Source organism: Paramisgurnus dabryanus, chromosome 19 (genome assembly GCF_030506205.2).
Source record: "Paramisgurnus dabryanus chromosome 19, PD_genome_1.1, whole genome shotgun sequence".
NCBI lineage: Eukaryota > Metazoa > Chordata > Actinopteri > Cypriniformes > Cobitidae > Paramisgurnus > Paramisgurnus dabryanus.
In genome coordinates this window covers 2,452,984-2,468,370 of record NC_133355.1, presented here as the reverse complement: position 1 = coordinate 2,468,370, position 15,387 = coordinate 2,452,984, and the positions used below count along the sequence as shown (strand labels likewise).

Here is a 15,387-nt window from a genome sequence, read left to right as displayed (position 1 = left end):
GACGTTACCCGACACTGTTTTCGAGACGGTCTCTCTCTCTCTCTCCATCAAAATTAATCTGAAAAAAGGTAGGAAAGAAGTGGAATTTCCTGAACACGGATCTTTCCTGCAGCGCTGAGCACTAAATCCTCCATCATCAGCCGGCAACTTTATCTCTGGCATCATGACAACAAGAGGCCAAAAAAACAAGCGCCATTTCCCCAACAGCAGCCTCTTAAAGAGGAAAATATCTATTTATCCACTGCCAGACTGCTATTGCTTTACAGAGCAATTAGGTTTACCTTTCCCTTCAAATAATGCCCTGAATGACCCAGGGAATCCCTCCATTCAGTACGACTCAAAAACCCACCGAATGACATGTTGACGTCTGCATAACTATCAGGTTAACCATAACCTTCGTATTACGCCGGAGCTGTAACGTAAAGACTGTTTAAAGAAACACTTCCATCTACACAGAGAGAGAGAGAAAATATCAGGGACTTTTTTGAGTCCTGTGGGAAATAGAGAAACATTAAATGTTAAATATGCAGCAGGTAACAAAAGGTTTAGTGTCACGTAAAGGTTACTCCTTTAATGGAAACGATCGGGGGAATGTACAGACAAATGAATCCTTACATTAAGCTACGCAATTAATGTAATCCAAGATGAAGCTGTTTTCCCCACGTCTCTCCTCCCACAATCTCAATAGCCTTTGAAGAGCTATAAAGGCTTTGACGGACAGTGTCGACACAGGACCAGATCAAGTGCAATACTACATTGTGTACTGTACACCGCGAGAGCCCATCTCTGACCTCCAACCATGCTGACCAGGTAAGACACATCGCATCATTTCACTCGAAACATCACATGTATTTACTTTAGTTTCCTCTCACAACAAAATACTGAGCATCCATTATAATGAGTCAATGTATGGACTGGGATTAAAACATCATGCGTTCTTCTGTAAATAAATGAAATTATATTAAAGACCAATTAATGACCTTTAATATACACCAAAGGGAATTACATAATATTACACATGCAAACTACTCTAAGAAGCTAAATCTAATTTGTGAAATCATTGATCGAGTCTGTTTTGAATAGCTATTTAAACCCGTATTAATATATTTAGTATTTTATGATACTGAAATGCATCTTAATAAACATGAAGTGCATTAAATAGATTTCCATTACCAAAATGATGTGTTGTTTCAACCCATAGTTGGTTGATTTATAGCCCAACTGTTGGGTATTATGGGTTTAAAAAGGTATTAAATATTAAATAAATGTAATACAATAAAAGTTTATTTATATAGCACCTTTACAAACAACAGGTGTTGATCAAAATGCTTTACAAGGTTAAAAGAGACAAAAAAGTGACAAACTAGAAAAACTAAATAAATAAATGATGACCACCGTTCCAAAGTTAATGCATGAGGGATTCCCAAACTTTCTCATTCCAGGATTCACCTAGATGTGTATAATCTATTTCAAGACCCAGGAGAGTATTTTTAAATGTAAATATGTGAATATTGTGTATTAAAACTTTACACTTTCGTTTGAAAACCCAAAACTATAGTATAACATTGGTTCCTTGGTTTTCTATGCTTTTAGTTGTGACTTCCTTCATTCAATTGCATGGAGACATCAGACACTTTATAGATCTTTAACATATTTGTTATGGTACTGCATGTAAAACGGCTTCATTCCTGCCATACAGTAAACACATCTGCATGTCATTGGATGCCACTTGCTATATGTTTTTAATCTGAAATTGTTTTATTCTGTTATACAGGAATATCCTCGTCCTCTGCTCATTGGCTCTGGTTTTGGTTGAAGCAGACATTGAAGCAGGTAAAGTACACAATTATCTGCTCAAGAGAGATTACAGACAACAATCTGTTATTTACTGTTAAAATTTACAATAGTATACTACCCTCACAGAAAATCATTATTTATTTCATATGTAATTTGGCTGAATACATCGTAATGCATGCATCAGTCGTCTTTTTAATATAAAACCCTGCATCTAACAATTTGATAAATTATTTGTTGCAGATGTTTTATGTGTTTGTGTTGTCAATAATGCTTCCAACATGACATATGCATTACTTCAAATGACAATATTTCATTTATTTTAACTGAAAGTTTTGTTTGTTTTAGTGGATGGTGGGTCCCAAGCCATGTTTGCCACAGGTATACATCCCATCTTTACATACTTTGCAACTATTTTAGCAAATGAAGATAAACCTTTAACGAAGATTTCTCTCTTTACACCATAGATCAGGACTCAACATCAGACGAGGCACCGACAGGTAAGACTCATTTTAACTCACTATAGGTGGTTTCCCGGACAGGGCTTAGACCCAGACTAAAATGCTGCCTTCATTAAAAAACACCGTGTACTGACATTTCTTAACATATATCAATGTCATTGTTTTGTCTCAAGACACACCAGTATTGCTTTCTTGCAAGGTTTGTTTGTAAAAACTACTTAAATGTCCTAAAATAACAAAGTCCACCAATCTTTTTACAACCAATATCCCCAGGAATGAGAGGAAAACATGCACCATTGATTAACATTAAACATTTTAACATTAAAACATGAAAATGTTTAGATTTTCTAAAGTCAGTGTGTCATAACGTTATCATAATAGTGACATATTAATAAGAAAATTTCTCAAAATAATGACTTCTAATGTGTATGTGCGCGTGCAACTGTATGCTGGCATCATCCACTGGTAAAAGCAATGCAAGGAGAATTTTACAAATCAATTGTAAATATCATTGGCAATATCATTAAAATTAAGTTTATGTATTATTGGTAGGTTTTTGTAATTTGAGACTCCTTAAATAATTTCTGTACTTGATAATATCATGTACTTTGCTTGTCTCTGTTAAAATACAAGTTGTGATGTTTTTACTACAAATATCATTAAAGTCGTTTTTTGTATGAGATACTAAGTCATTATTCTAGAAAGGTTTCTTTTAAATATGTTAAGGTCTGACAAGGTATTGAGTTTTCTATTCATTGATAGATGAGCTCTATATGTAAGCAGGGATTTGACTTTAAAATACTAAGACTTTCAATCTTACAATTGAACTGCGTCTAACTTGGCTGTTTTCTCTTGTTTTTCACAGAAAGCATGAACTTGGTCTCGCCTGACCAGCCTAATGGTGAGTTACTAACCCTCACATACAGTATAGCCCAGTGGTTCCCAAACTTTTTCAGCGTGCGGCCCCCCTTGTAAACTATGCATTCCTTCGCGGCCCCCCAAAGAAAAATTGTGACAAAAACTGTTCTAAAACTCTAAAATTATACAAAAAAGTAGTGCTTTTGGTTAGTAGCCTTATTTTTTTTTAGGTTTAATTACACAGAATTCATGATAAATTAATGTATTTCATAAAATGTCATAAAACTGGGGCCCCCCTGGCACCATCTCGCGGCCCCCCTGACGGCCCCGCCCCCAGTTTGAAAACCACTGGTATAGTCTACTAGAAGAGCTAGACAGAAAAAGTCTAGTATTTAAACTGTGCACAATGTAAAGTGTGTACAAGACTGTCAGGTGAATTGTTATTCTCAGATAAAAACATGTGATGAGTTAAGACCTGGATGACCTGAGGGATAAACTGAAGATTTAAAGCGACACTGCATGCATGTCAACCACAGCTTTGACTAATGCACAATGTGGCTATACACTTATGACTTATAAACACGAGAAATACATTTTACTAGTACTACAATTTAACCAACCTATTTTATAGCACAAGGCAAACATTTTGGGGTGGTTTCCTGGACAGGGATTCGACTAGTCCAAGACTAAAATAATTTAAGAGCTGTCCAAACTGAAAACAACTTGCACTGACATATCTTAAAATACATGTGTGCCATTTGTTTTGCCTGAAAATTCACACAAGTAATGTTTTTAATAAGGCATGTTTTGTTAAAACTAGTTATATTTCCTAATTAAACTAAGGTATAACTAGTCTCTGTCCGGGAAAACGCCCGGACAGAGACCGGGAAAATAGGGTTTATCCTAGTCTCAGACTAAAATGCATATTTAAACTGCCTTAATTTCAAAACACCTTGTAGTGACATTTCTTAACATATATCAGACAATGTCAATGTTTTGTTTTAATATGCAAACCACAGTTGTTTTTTGTAAAGTTTGTTTGTAAAATCTACTTAAATGTCCTAATATATCTAAGGCCTAGTCCTGGATTCATCTAAACCCTGTCTGGAAAACAGACCCATAGACATCACCAGCTAAATCTATTCTGTCAAATCAGTTCAACTAAATTCTGATTTTCCTTTTTTAAGATAAAGGACATCTAGAAATGATAATAATGATAAACTATTGTAAATTACTGTGAATAAGAACTTTTATTCATAATAACATTTGAAGATGAACTTGTTTGTGATAGAGAGATTAGTCTACATCTCAGAAAAAAAGATTTAGTTAGGGTATCGGCCCACAGTTTTTGTATCTTTTATTCTGATATTGTATTGAAGTCTGCCCTCTTGTGGTGTTTAAACACACATGCACATCTTTGTCCATTCTCAGATGTTTCTTTTCTTGGAAGTATTTGATGATTAATTTGATGATTTTTCTTTCCTCTGCATCCAGATGAGCTTTTGCATTATAATGGAGCAAATGCAGGTATATTAAAGCACAATAACACGTTTAATGTAAAATATAATTTCAGCTGAACTTCTGATAGTGAATAATAAAAATAAACATGAACGCTATTCTAATCATCTATGGTGTATTTTAGATGCCAGCAGTGCAGAGACGGTGAATAATGGTGAGGATCAGATTTAATAATATAAACGTTAAAGATCTCTAACAATAACAGACTGAAAGATAAACTTAACATCTGTCTCTTTCTGTTTCCAGCACCTCAAGTAAATGATGTGCCTAAAGCTGGTAAGTATATGTTATTATATGTTATACTGTATGTACGATTCAGATAGTATGATATACTGTATCCTATGTGTACTGTAACAACATAAACATCATGTAAAGAAAAAAAAACAAGTTTGACTTAATTTTTATTACATTTAGGCACATCTCCCTCCCAAAAAAGTCATAAATGCACTGTAAAAAATAGTTGAAATAATAAAGCAGTATATTTAACTTTCGTGGTTGAAACCATAAATAAAAGTCCACTAAACCTTTCGCTTTAGGTTAAACCAACTTTCCTATTAAAAGAAGAAAAGGAGGTTGGTCCACCAATACTTATATTTTTTTTAGTTCACTTAACTTAGTGCTTATGTTGACTAAATTTAAATTGTTAAATTCATGTACTTTAGAGTTAATATAGCTTATAATATTATAACTCAGAGAATGCAATGAATTCATGACTTATTGAAAAAATTAGATTCTCCACAAAAATACACACGAACCTGCATTGTTGATATGTATCTTGAAATATTAACATAAATATTATAAACAAATATTATGAAAGTATTGCGCTGAATGATGAAGATATTTTGATGGTAAGCACACAGTTGACAGTCCCCACTGAATTCCATTCCCCATTTTTTTTCCTACTATAGAAGTCAATCAGCTGTGTGCTGCTTACCATTATTTATTAAAAATATGAGGATGTAAAAATAATGAAAGAATTTTCATTTTTGGGTGAACTATCTCTTTAACAAATTAAATTAAACTATTTCAACTTAAGTAATATCAACTTATCACAGGTCAAAATTTAAAATAATAGGTTGAACTTTTTTTTTACAGTTTATAATTTACCAAAATAACATCAGTAAAGCTAAAAAGAGCTAAATACATATTACGTCTTAAATAACAACTATTTAGATGCCCTATCAGTCCTTATTTTTTTTTAAACGTAAAATTTAAATCTTGAGGTGCAAAGGATTATGGGTATTCTTCTAAACATTCTGAACTTACAATTTTAAATTCAGTAAACTTAAAAGATTATGTGTATTGATTTACTAGTCATAAAGTTATATGAACTAAGACTTTTGATTTATTATTAATTTTAAATGTGTTCCTGTTGTTTTCCATTTAAATTAAAAGATCCTCTCATCTATTGCATTTAGTTAGTAAAATATACATTCAATCCTGGAATAAATGCTAAAAATGACATCATACTAAATGCCTTTAAACTGAGCATGCTCATAGTGTTTGCTATTTTATTAACAAATGTACAGCTTTGAGTTTTCTCAGCTTGAAATAGTAGTTGGCCACACTAATTGTTCACTTTAACTTTTTTTTTAGTTATCCCAACTTTTCTTGACTTAAACAGTTCAGTGAAAAAAATTAAAAACAGAGTTTCTTCAACAAAACCCAAGTTGGATTTTTTTACAGTGTGCAATGGGAAAAAGTTTTAAATACTTTATGTAGTGTAACTGTAAAGTAGCCTGCTACTGATAGGGAATTGAATTGATACTGCTAATTTTAATAAAGAAAAAAAATGACATGGATATATCAGTGTGAGATTCACCATTCAATGTTATTTGTTTGTTTGTTTATTTATCTCTAGATGCAGCTAAATCTAGCATGGAAGACAATGATGGTAAATGTCAGATGATATAAAAAACAGACAGTATATATGCATCAGTGTATCTTTACAATTTGAACTTTTGTTGTATATCTTTTTCTCTTCAGAGGAAGAAGCACCGGACTCAGAGGAGATTGCGTCTGTGAAACCCGCCCCGGCTCCAGTCCAACGGGCAACCAAATCCCATAATGCATCAGCACGTAAACGCAGCAAACCAGCATCAAAAAAGAGAACAAGAAACCTTCGTCCTTGAGATGTGAACCTTAGACAGGAAAGCAAGGACGAGGCAGTGATATAAGATGACAAACAAACATTATTGATTTTGTTTGCAGGGGCATTTTTTGTTATGTTTTGAGAATCGTGAACTAGACTTTATCTTCTGTGATGTACTGATTTATTTGTGTGTTTGTTTTGTGTTTGTGTGAATTGTTACAAACATTCGGCACAGATTCTGCGGGCTCATTTTCTGTGAGCTCTCTGTTAATGTGACCTACATCATTGTGCTTGCCAAATATTTGAGCAAACTCTACATCAATGCAAATAGTTCATTTCATTTTAGATCAGACTACTCGACAATATACTGTTTTAATATTGTAAAAGCTGTTATATATACATATAGCTGTTTATTTCCTTGATTAAATACAGGATAAAGTTACGGGATACAAAATCTTGATGATAAAAGCTGGTGCTGGCAACCTGATGACTTTGTGCTCAGATAAGCCAAGACTTTAAGCTCTTATAAAAAACACACAAAAGCCTTTGATCTCCTCCTCACAATGTCAGTGTTTAAATCAAAAGTGTTTCTATCTTTGTTTTCAGTCACTTTTTTATACACAAAGTATTTAACATTATTGAAGTTACAAATATTATAATCAACAATGTGTTATTCTGAAACATTTCTGTCTTTTATTGTAGCCCTAAATAAAATGACTATGGTAAATAGAAACACAGTGTTGATTCATTATTGCACAGATTACGCATAATAAAAAGAAAGATTTTTAACTAAGCAATAAATAGGGAAAATGGATAATCTTTTTTTTAATTATTAAAATAACAAAAAAATATATATTTATCAACTATTTTGTTTGTATTTATAAACATCTAAACAAAAAGAAATGTACAAATCTTTTATAAATAAACTTTTCTAAAAGTTTTCTAAAAACAAAAAAAATATGTTGTGAACATAAAGTTTTAATGTAAATTGATTCATCGATTTGTTCATTTAGTTTTTATACTTTGCTGTAGTTGAGCATAAATAACAATGATTCAGTATTTACACTGCAAAAAAATTACTTTCTTACTTATTTATTTTTGTATTTTTGTTTTGTTTTAAAACAAGTTAAAAAATCTGCCAATGGGGTAAGAAAAAAAACTATTTTCTTAAAAACTTCTTAAAAATGTTCTTACTCCACTGTACATTTGTTTTTGTTTAGATGATTATAAATACATACAGAATAGTTGATATATATTATTTTGTTAGTTTAATAATTAAAAAATTGCTTATCAATTTTCCCAATTTATTGCTTAGTTAAAAAAAATATTTTGCTCATCAAGAAATGCATTTTGATTAAAAAAAATGTCAGATATTTATACTGAAAACAAGACAAAAATTCTAGGAAAGTCTTTTTTTTTACTTTAGAGATACACCTGATATCCAGGACACACATGAGGTTTTCATTCACTCTTTATAACTCTATACCATACACTGTATGTGTCCACTTTTGTGTAAAGGTCATGTCATTCTCTCACACTAAAGCCGATACCCGTTTAGAGTAATGACTCGTGAACTTCTTCTGTCACGTCTACAGGTGAATTCAATCCTCAGTACCACTCTTACTGCCACATTAACCCACTGAGATCTGTTCTGTTCTCTCAGCCATACAGACTGTAAACCTCCTTCTCATAACATCACCAGGGATGCATACTGTTAAAAAGAAAGAGAGGCGATATGGTTCTCAATATATGTATAACCTTTCCTAATACAAAGAAACTGTTGTAACACAGAAAGATTTTTCAGATGTTAAAGCTTCATGGAGCTATACAGACAAAAGTGGTTCTTCTATGTTGTATCTTTATTTTTAAGAATCCAATGCACTCTTCCAGATTTTGAGAAGCCAAGTTAGGCAACTTGCAACAAACTATATTGAGTTGGATGCACTTAGAAAATTGTGTTAAAACTAGTTATTAAGTTGAATACTCATTCATAAAAATTAAGTTGTTCTAACTTGTATTTCACATTATATTAAATTTGATTCAATCATAGACACTAGTTCACACAAAAGTACTAAAAACCCTCAGCCTATTGAATTAACAACACTTGGCATTTCATGGCAACTTTAAAAATCAACAACATAACAGAAACTCTTTTAAATACTAAAAGTACAGAACATTAATAAGAGGCGGGCAACGCACCAAAGCTTTTTTACACTGATTTTTTAAGCTAGCGGTTTTCTTCCACGCTGAAAAACAGCACTCAACGTTATCAGCTGAAAAAACGGCATTCGGCGTCCTCCAGCCGTTTTAATCCATGTAAAAAAGCTTTAATGCGTCCCGCCCCTTATTAATGTTCTGAGCCGGTTGGTTGTTGTGATACTTGACCCGCCCCCTCCTCCACTGTGATTGGACGGTTGTGTGAGAACTGACATTGACGAGCGGAGCTTTTCACCCAAAGCTGAATATTTTTCAACTCTCGTAAAACGGCGAGTGGTGGTTTTCAGAGTGAAAGAAAACTGTTTTGAAAAACGCTGAGCTTCCATTGGAAACAATTGAAAACATGCACCGGCTGCAGACGTTAAAGCTTTGGTGTGCACGCCCCCTAAGTCTTCTCATGTTTTCATCTTGATGCACCTTCATGTTATTTATAGAAATTTATAATATCACACCATATTTCTACATTTACTCTCACTTTCAAGTACCATGCAAAGCATGCTGGGAACCTAAAGCCTAAAAAATTTGTCAAGCTAATACAGTGAACAAGTTTTAAACAAAATAGCGCAGATATTTAAGTGGAAGTTACACACAATATTAAGTTGATGTGAATATCAACAGTGTTGGGGAAATTTACTTAACAATATTAAGTTACTCCCCATAAAAGTAACTAATTGCGTTACTTAGTTACTTTTCATAAAAACAAATACTTAAGTTACGTTACTTTTGCGCTACTTTTGCGTTACTTTTGTTACATTGGCTGAGGCTTGATCTCTTTCAGGCTGTGCAGGTGTTTTTTATGTCTGAGAAGTTCTGCATTCAGAAATTTTATATTTCCATCGCAAAAAATGTCAAGCTCTGGCCTACCATCTCTGTTTCTGACTCAAACTGTTCCCGCTCAGGCGCACACGCACAAAGTTTGCGTAATTCTACGTGACTACGTTCAGTTTTATTCAGTACATTATTTTTAAAAATCATATTAATTAAACGGAAAAGTAACTTGTATTACTTTTTTTAAATAGTAACTTAAATATTAATGTGTACATTTATAAAGTATGCCTTACTTTACTCATTACCTCAGAAAAGTAATACTTTTAGGTAATATATGTTACTCGTAATACGTTACCCCCAAAACTGATTATCAACATTATTATATCAGGACAACTCAATTAAAAGGTTTGCTTCAAATGTTTCATGAAATCAATAATTAAGAATTTTTAACTTACACCAATGCATTTAATTAAGTTGTGGCAACAGATCCCCTGAATAATTTTTGTGAGGAACAAATCAAAATCAAAGTCAAATATGTTGAATAAACTGCTGTAATCCATTCTGGAATATTCCTTCAAATGTATTGTGAATTTCACAATACAAATACATACAAGTGGGGTCATCTATAATGACAAAAGAGGATTTTTCTATAAATTGAACCTGGTTGCTTTGAAGTCACCGGAGAAAGATTTAAAGTGCTGCTCACCCTAGGAGGGAATCTAAAGAGGAATGTATGGACGAGGTAAGCCAATGCTTCTCACATGGGGTTTTCAAAAATCCTCAAACAAATAATACAAACGCAATAAGTGGAATAATCCACATTTCATTAACTTCTTAAACCCTTAATCTGTCCTGTCTAATAAAAGTTTCAATCAAAAGCCTGAAAGCGCAGTTATATATAGCTGCTATCAGAGCAACATCACAGGAACATGAAAAACAACCTGTTGCGGCCACATTGTTTTAGACGTGTAGGGTTTAACAAAGCCCTTCTGTTTAACAGCGCTGTGACTACAGGGTTTCTCTCATATCTGCTTCTGAGCTTACATGCAGGAACCCAGTACGTACAGGGGGTGGGTGGGGGGATTTCGTTTTTGTGGGGGGCACACTTTTTATAAAGTGAGAAACAGACTAAACAACTAAAACAGATTTGAAATTCACCAAGTTGCATTTTACAACAAATACCAAAACACAACGCTGTCCAGTCTACAACAACAGCAAAACACATCCATCACACCTACAATGTAAACAAAAACGCAAGATCGGATATTGAGAAATGGCCAGTAGGTTTTCATCACCCTGATTTTATGTGCATTTTGAAGTACTGCATCAGAAACAAGTAATGGAAGCGCCAACTTTCAAATAAAAATTCCTTTACTAGCAAAAAAGTTTTTACGCTTACTTGAGGTGGTTTTTGACTGCAGTTTATTGGCATTTTCAAGTAACCTGATGCAAGGAAGTCACAAAATTATTATTTGAAGATGACGCGGTATGAACTAAAACTTCCAAGAAACACCTCAATATGTGTCTGCTCCCAAATATAAGAGGCTTTCCTTGCAATAATGTTTGGATGACAGTCCTTCAGATCGTTTGATTTAAAATAATCTACTATTACCTTTCAAGAAACACATATAGACGGTTGCAGCAGTAACAACATAAACAAACGGCTTTTGTGGAACACACGTAACTTCCGGTAAACGCCACTAAAAATAAAAAACAACAAAGTCCTTTTAAATAAGTTAATTTATATAACAAGCAAAATAAACAACACATAGATTACCTAGAAAACCAAAACATTTGTTAATTTTGATGATGTATTTGTTCAAGAGTTTAGTCAGACCATTAAACAAACAGAGACCGGAAGTAAAGTTCTGACCAGATGCGTAATTGCATCATCAGAAGTGCGTCCCACGGAACAATCTATACGTTGCCGCACCTTAGTATAAGACATTTTCCTTGGCATTAATGTTTAAATAACACTACGTCTTCATCGGTTAAAATAATGCCTAGTGCGATGGATGTGATAGTAAACCGACGTGATGTTTAAAATGAGCGAGAGGATGTTTCAGTCGCATATCATCGATTAATAGATATGCTGTCATTTCGCAATAGTCTTTTGTTGACATTTAGAAAATAACGCTAAAGTTTTGCGCAAATCTGCAATGGAAACGCAGCTTGTGACACATGTCACAAGTTTTAGTGACACATGCCAATGAAAACCGGATGTGGATCCATAGCGCATAGGAACGTGCATCAGATGCTATGTTAAAAACGCTGCTTGTCAGTTCCACCAACAACGCAGTAGACTAAAAATAACAATACATACCAAAGAGCAATAAACAAACGCATGTCTGTAAAGTAAAATCTCAGTAGCAAGTATGTGGCGTAGTAAAATCTCATAAGAACTTGATCCTTACATTTATATAGTATAACATGAGCTAAATGAGTTTATGATGGCACAAAACCGCAAAATTTTATTTTAAGACTGAATATATAATGTGCTGCTGCTCAGAAGAAATACAAAATAATGATATAAACTTACAATACTGTATGCTTACTGTATAATCATCTCATATCATTTATATCTACTATGTATTATACCATAACCAAACCATATTCTAATTTTAATAAACAGAACTACATCTATAATATACCAATATAAACATATTGAAAGGTATACTGCTGGAGGCTTGCAATTGGTTGTTGCATTTGAATAAATAATGTGGGGAGTAAAAAAAGATTACAGGGGCTATTTTGGAGGTGTGTTCCACTATAAATATTTTTTTTTTATTATTATTACGTTTATATATGTAATACTGCATTCAATTTTGATTTATATTTTAAAGACTAGTAGTTCCTTTTTTCTGTACTTTAAATACTGCTGAAGAAAGCGTTCAGTGCACTATATAATTTAAATGATCAAATTCACATAACATGTTTTATCTAAATGATTAAGGGGCACGCTGTGTCATCTGGGGGGGGCACTGCCCCCTGATGCCCCCCTCTTGGCAAAGGGCCTGAAGGAACCACAAGAGTTAAGCCTCTTTTGCAATGACTGACTTGTAAATTGTGAGGAATGTGTCACACTTTGTACACTTACTACATATTTATTTGAAATTTTAATTTGATTGAAAAAGTGCAGAGGAAGGCATAAACTCTGTGCTGCACCCTTGTGGTTATGTGAGGTATTACAAAAAAAGTAAAGTTTTTTCAGTAGTTATGGTCGGACCAAAACAAGAAAACAAAAAGCCCTTGTCAAATATTTCTAAAGAATGTATAGAAATTTCTATCATACTTGGGAACATATTCATAAGAATATAAACAAGCAAGCAATTTTGGCTAAAACAAGGCAAAATTTGGGCTGTATTTGAAAATCTAACCATAGCCCAACAAAAACTATGCGTATCCGCTAAGAACATGTAGAAGAAATGAAAGCCTTGAAAACCTGTTGACTTTGCTTACATGATGAAATATAGTACATCTCCAAGTTGTCATGTCATTTCTCGGTTTTTGCTTGCTGTGAAATGTTTGCAATTCATTTAAGGAAATCAGACGGAAGATATAGGACTTATATTCATTTGAGTCCTATGGACAAATAATTTGATTTGGAATAGAAGCGGTTCAAAATAATACAAAATATTTCAGTGAGACTCTATAAGGAGTGTGTGGAGCACACAAATATAAACATGAGTCAAATTTATTTGACAGAATCTTCGCCGTCATTGGATGTGGACTTCAATGGATGTCAGGGAGAGATGGAGAACTTGAGCACAAACAGTCTTTTTACTCCACGAGCTGTAAGACATTCTTACATTTCACAAGCTGTTACCATTGACTCCCTCGTAAACAGATGAGTGCATAAGGACGTGAAAATCTGACACTGTACAAACAAACACTTCAAACCATCAGAAATTCACTAAACACATTACATTAAATCATCTCTCACAGTGTTTGTGCTAAAGTCATGACAGCTCCTTATATCATGAAGTTTGTTTTTTAGAAATTCCACAGACTTGCGCTAAAGGAGGGACCCGACACCCGAGCCATGTATTTGGACAAGACTATCATAAACACTTAGGATGTTTTATAGACCTGTGCCAGTAAACAACCACCAAATACAACAAAAGACACCTATAGCAAACACCACCTATAGCAACCGACGACATCTGAATCAATTAGAACATTTGCATTCAAATATATTCACACATGTTTTGAAACACTTACTCTTTCTTTATTTTAATAAACATTTTCCAAATAACAGAATAATAATAATAAACTCATCCAAATGTAACTGTGGGAGTGATGTTGGTGATTTAAAGCATCCAAAATAAATCCAAACTCTGTTATATTTTATCATCTGAAGTGCAGTCACCCTATGCCTAGAAATTTCAAAACCGTACTCGTGTCATTTTATCAAGAAGCTTCTTGAAGTTTCACCTGATGAATTTCAACCCTCCTGTCATGTTCAAATTTTAGTAACACTTTTAATGTTTGGGGTCAGATTGACCCCAAATAGTTTAATATGCTAAATAACATAAAATTGTAGGGAGAACTTTTTTTATATATATATACATAAATTGTTTATTTAATAGATTAATTTATATGAAAATATATATTTAGTAGCACATAAATTTAGTGTATATTTAGTAAAAAAATATTATAAATAATAAATATAATTAAATAATATAAAATTGTAAATAATATATAACATTTATTTTATTTAAGAACAGTTTTACCAGTGTTTCACATATTAACCCTTTAACTGTCTGGGTTTCATATTCATAGCTGGGAATGATCAAAAAATTTATATTTCTCAGCAAATAGTTCATTCTGACTACAGAAATTAATGATCTGAAAAAACATTAGCTAGCTTTTCTTTACCATGAAGTGACCGGTTAGTACAGCACGTTACTAACGTTTTTCGTGGCACCAAGTAACATAATTTTGTAAAGTTAGGGCTCTTACAGTGAAATATGTCAAAAATATGCACTGTAAAAAATACTTTGCTGCCTTAAAATTTTTTGTTGAATCAACTCAGATTTACAAGTCATTTCAACTTACTATTATTTATCTTGACTACAGGTGAGTTGTTATAACTTATAAAATTAAGTTGACTTTTCTCAACTATATTTTATAAGTTGTAACAACTTATCTTTGTTGACATGACTTGTAAATCTGAGTTGATTTAACAAAAAATTTTACGGCAGCAAAGTATTTTTTACAGTGTGCTTTCCTTGCAAAGTTTCAGAACAGTTCACATGGCAGGGGTGATTCTTTGTCTCTGACATTCGTCTAAGAAGAAATGTTGTGGATTTTTTTAACATAACTCAACCAGATGGTTAAGAGAGCTCAATCAGTAACTAACACTAACTCTCAATAAAAAATATTTACTAAAAATGTGCTCAACCATTTGGTTGAGAGGTTTTTAAAAGGTTAATAGTAAAAAACACTCATTAGGTCAGTTTTACAGGAACAGTGTGGGTACAATACTTGGCAGACACTTCTAAACTGACTAAAAGTAACTTTAAGTCAAAATGTTTCAAGGAAAAGTCAAAAAGTAAAGGTTTAAAAATACAATAGAGATGACAAAGATGACATAATAACCTTTTAACCATACATTTTCAGAAAAAATGATTTTTAAGATCACAGTTAACATTTAAATCACATGACGTATGACGATAA

At 32.9% G+C, this 15,387-nt stretch overlaps 1 protein-coding gene across 1 annotated transcript; it reads left to right on the top strand.

Moving 5' to 3' along the window:
• Positions 1-727: 727 nt before the first annotated feature.
• LOC135773307 (uncharacterized) lies at positions 728-7,412 on the top strand. The gene is made up of 10 exons (XM_065282795.2): positions 728-810; positions 1,775-1,833; positions 2,143-2,175; positions 2,262-2,294; positions 3,121-3,156; positions 4,608-4,640; positions 4,756-4,785; positions 4,878-4,907; positions 6,493-6,525; positions 6,618-7,412. The coding sequence occupies exons 1-10, from the start codon at positions 800-802 to the stop codon at positions 6,761-6,763; spliced, it is 444 nt and encodes a 147-aa protein (XP_065138867.1). The 5' UTR covers positions 728-799; the 3' UTR covers positions 6,764-7,412.
• The last annotated feature ends 7,975 nt before the right edge of the window (positions 7,413-15,387 follow it).

Bases quoted from the DNA above. Each gene is read 5' to 3' on its own strand.
- LOC135773307 (XM_065282795.2), top strand. The intron at 1,834-2,142 runs GTAAAGTACACA...TGTTTGTTTTAG, and splicing joins TGAAGCAGACATTGAAGCAG to TGGATGGTGGGTCCCAAGCC. The intron at 6,526-6,617 runs GTAAATGTCAGA...TTTTCTCTTCAG, and splicing joins TAGCATGGAAGACAATGATG to AGGAAGAAGCACCGGACTCA.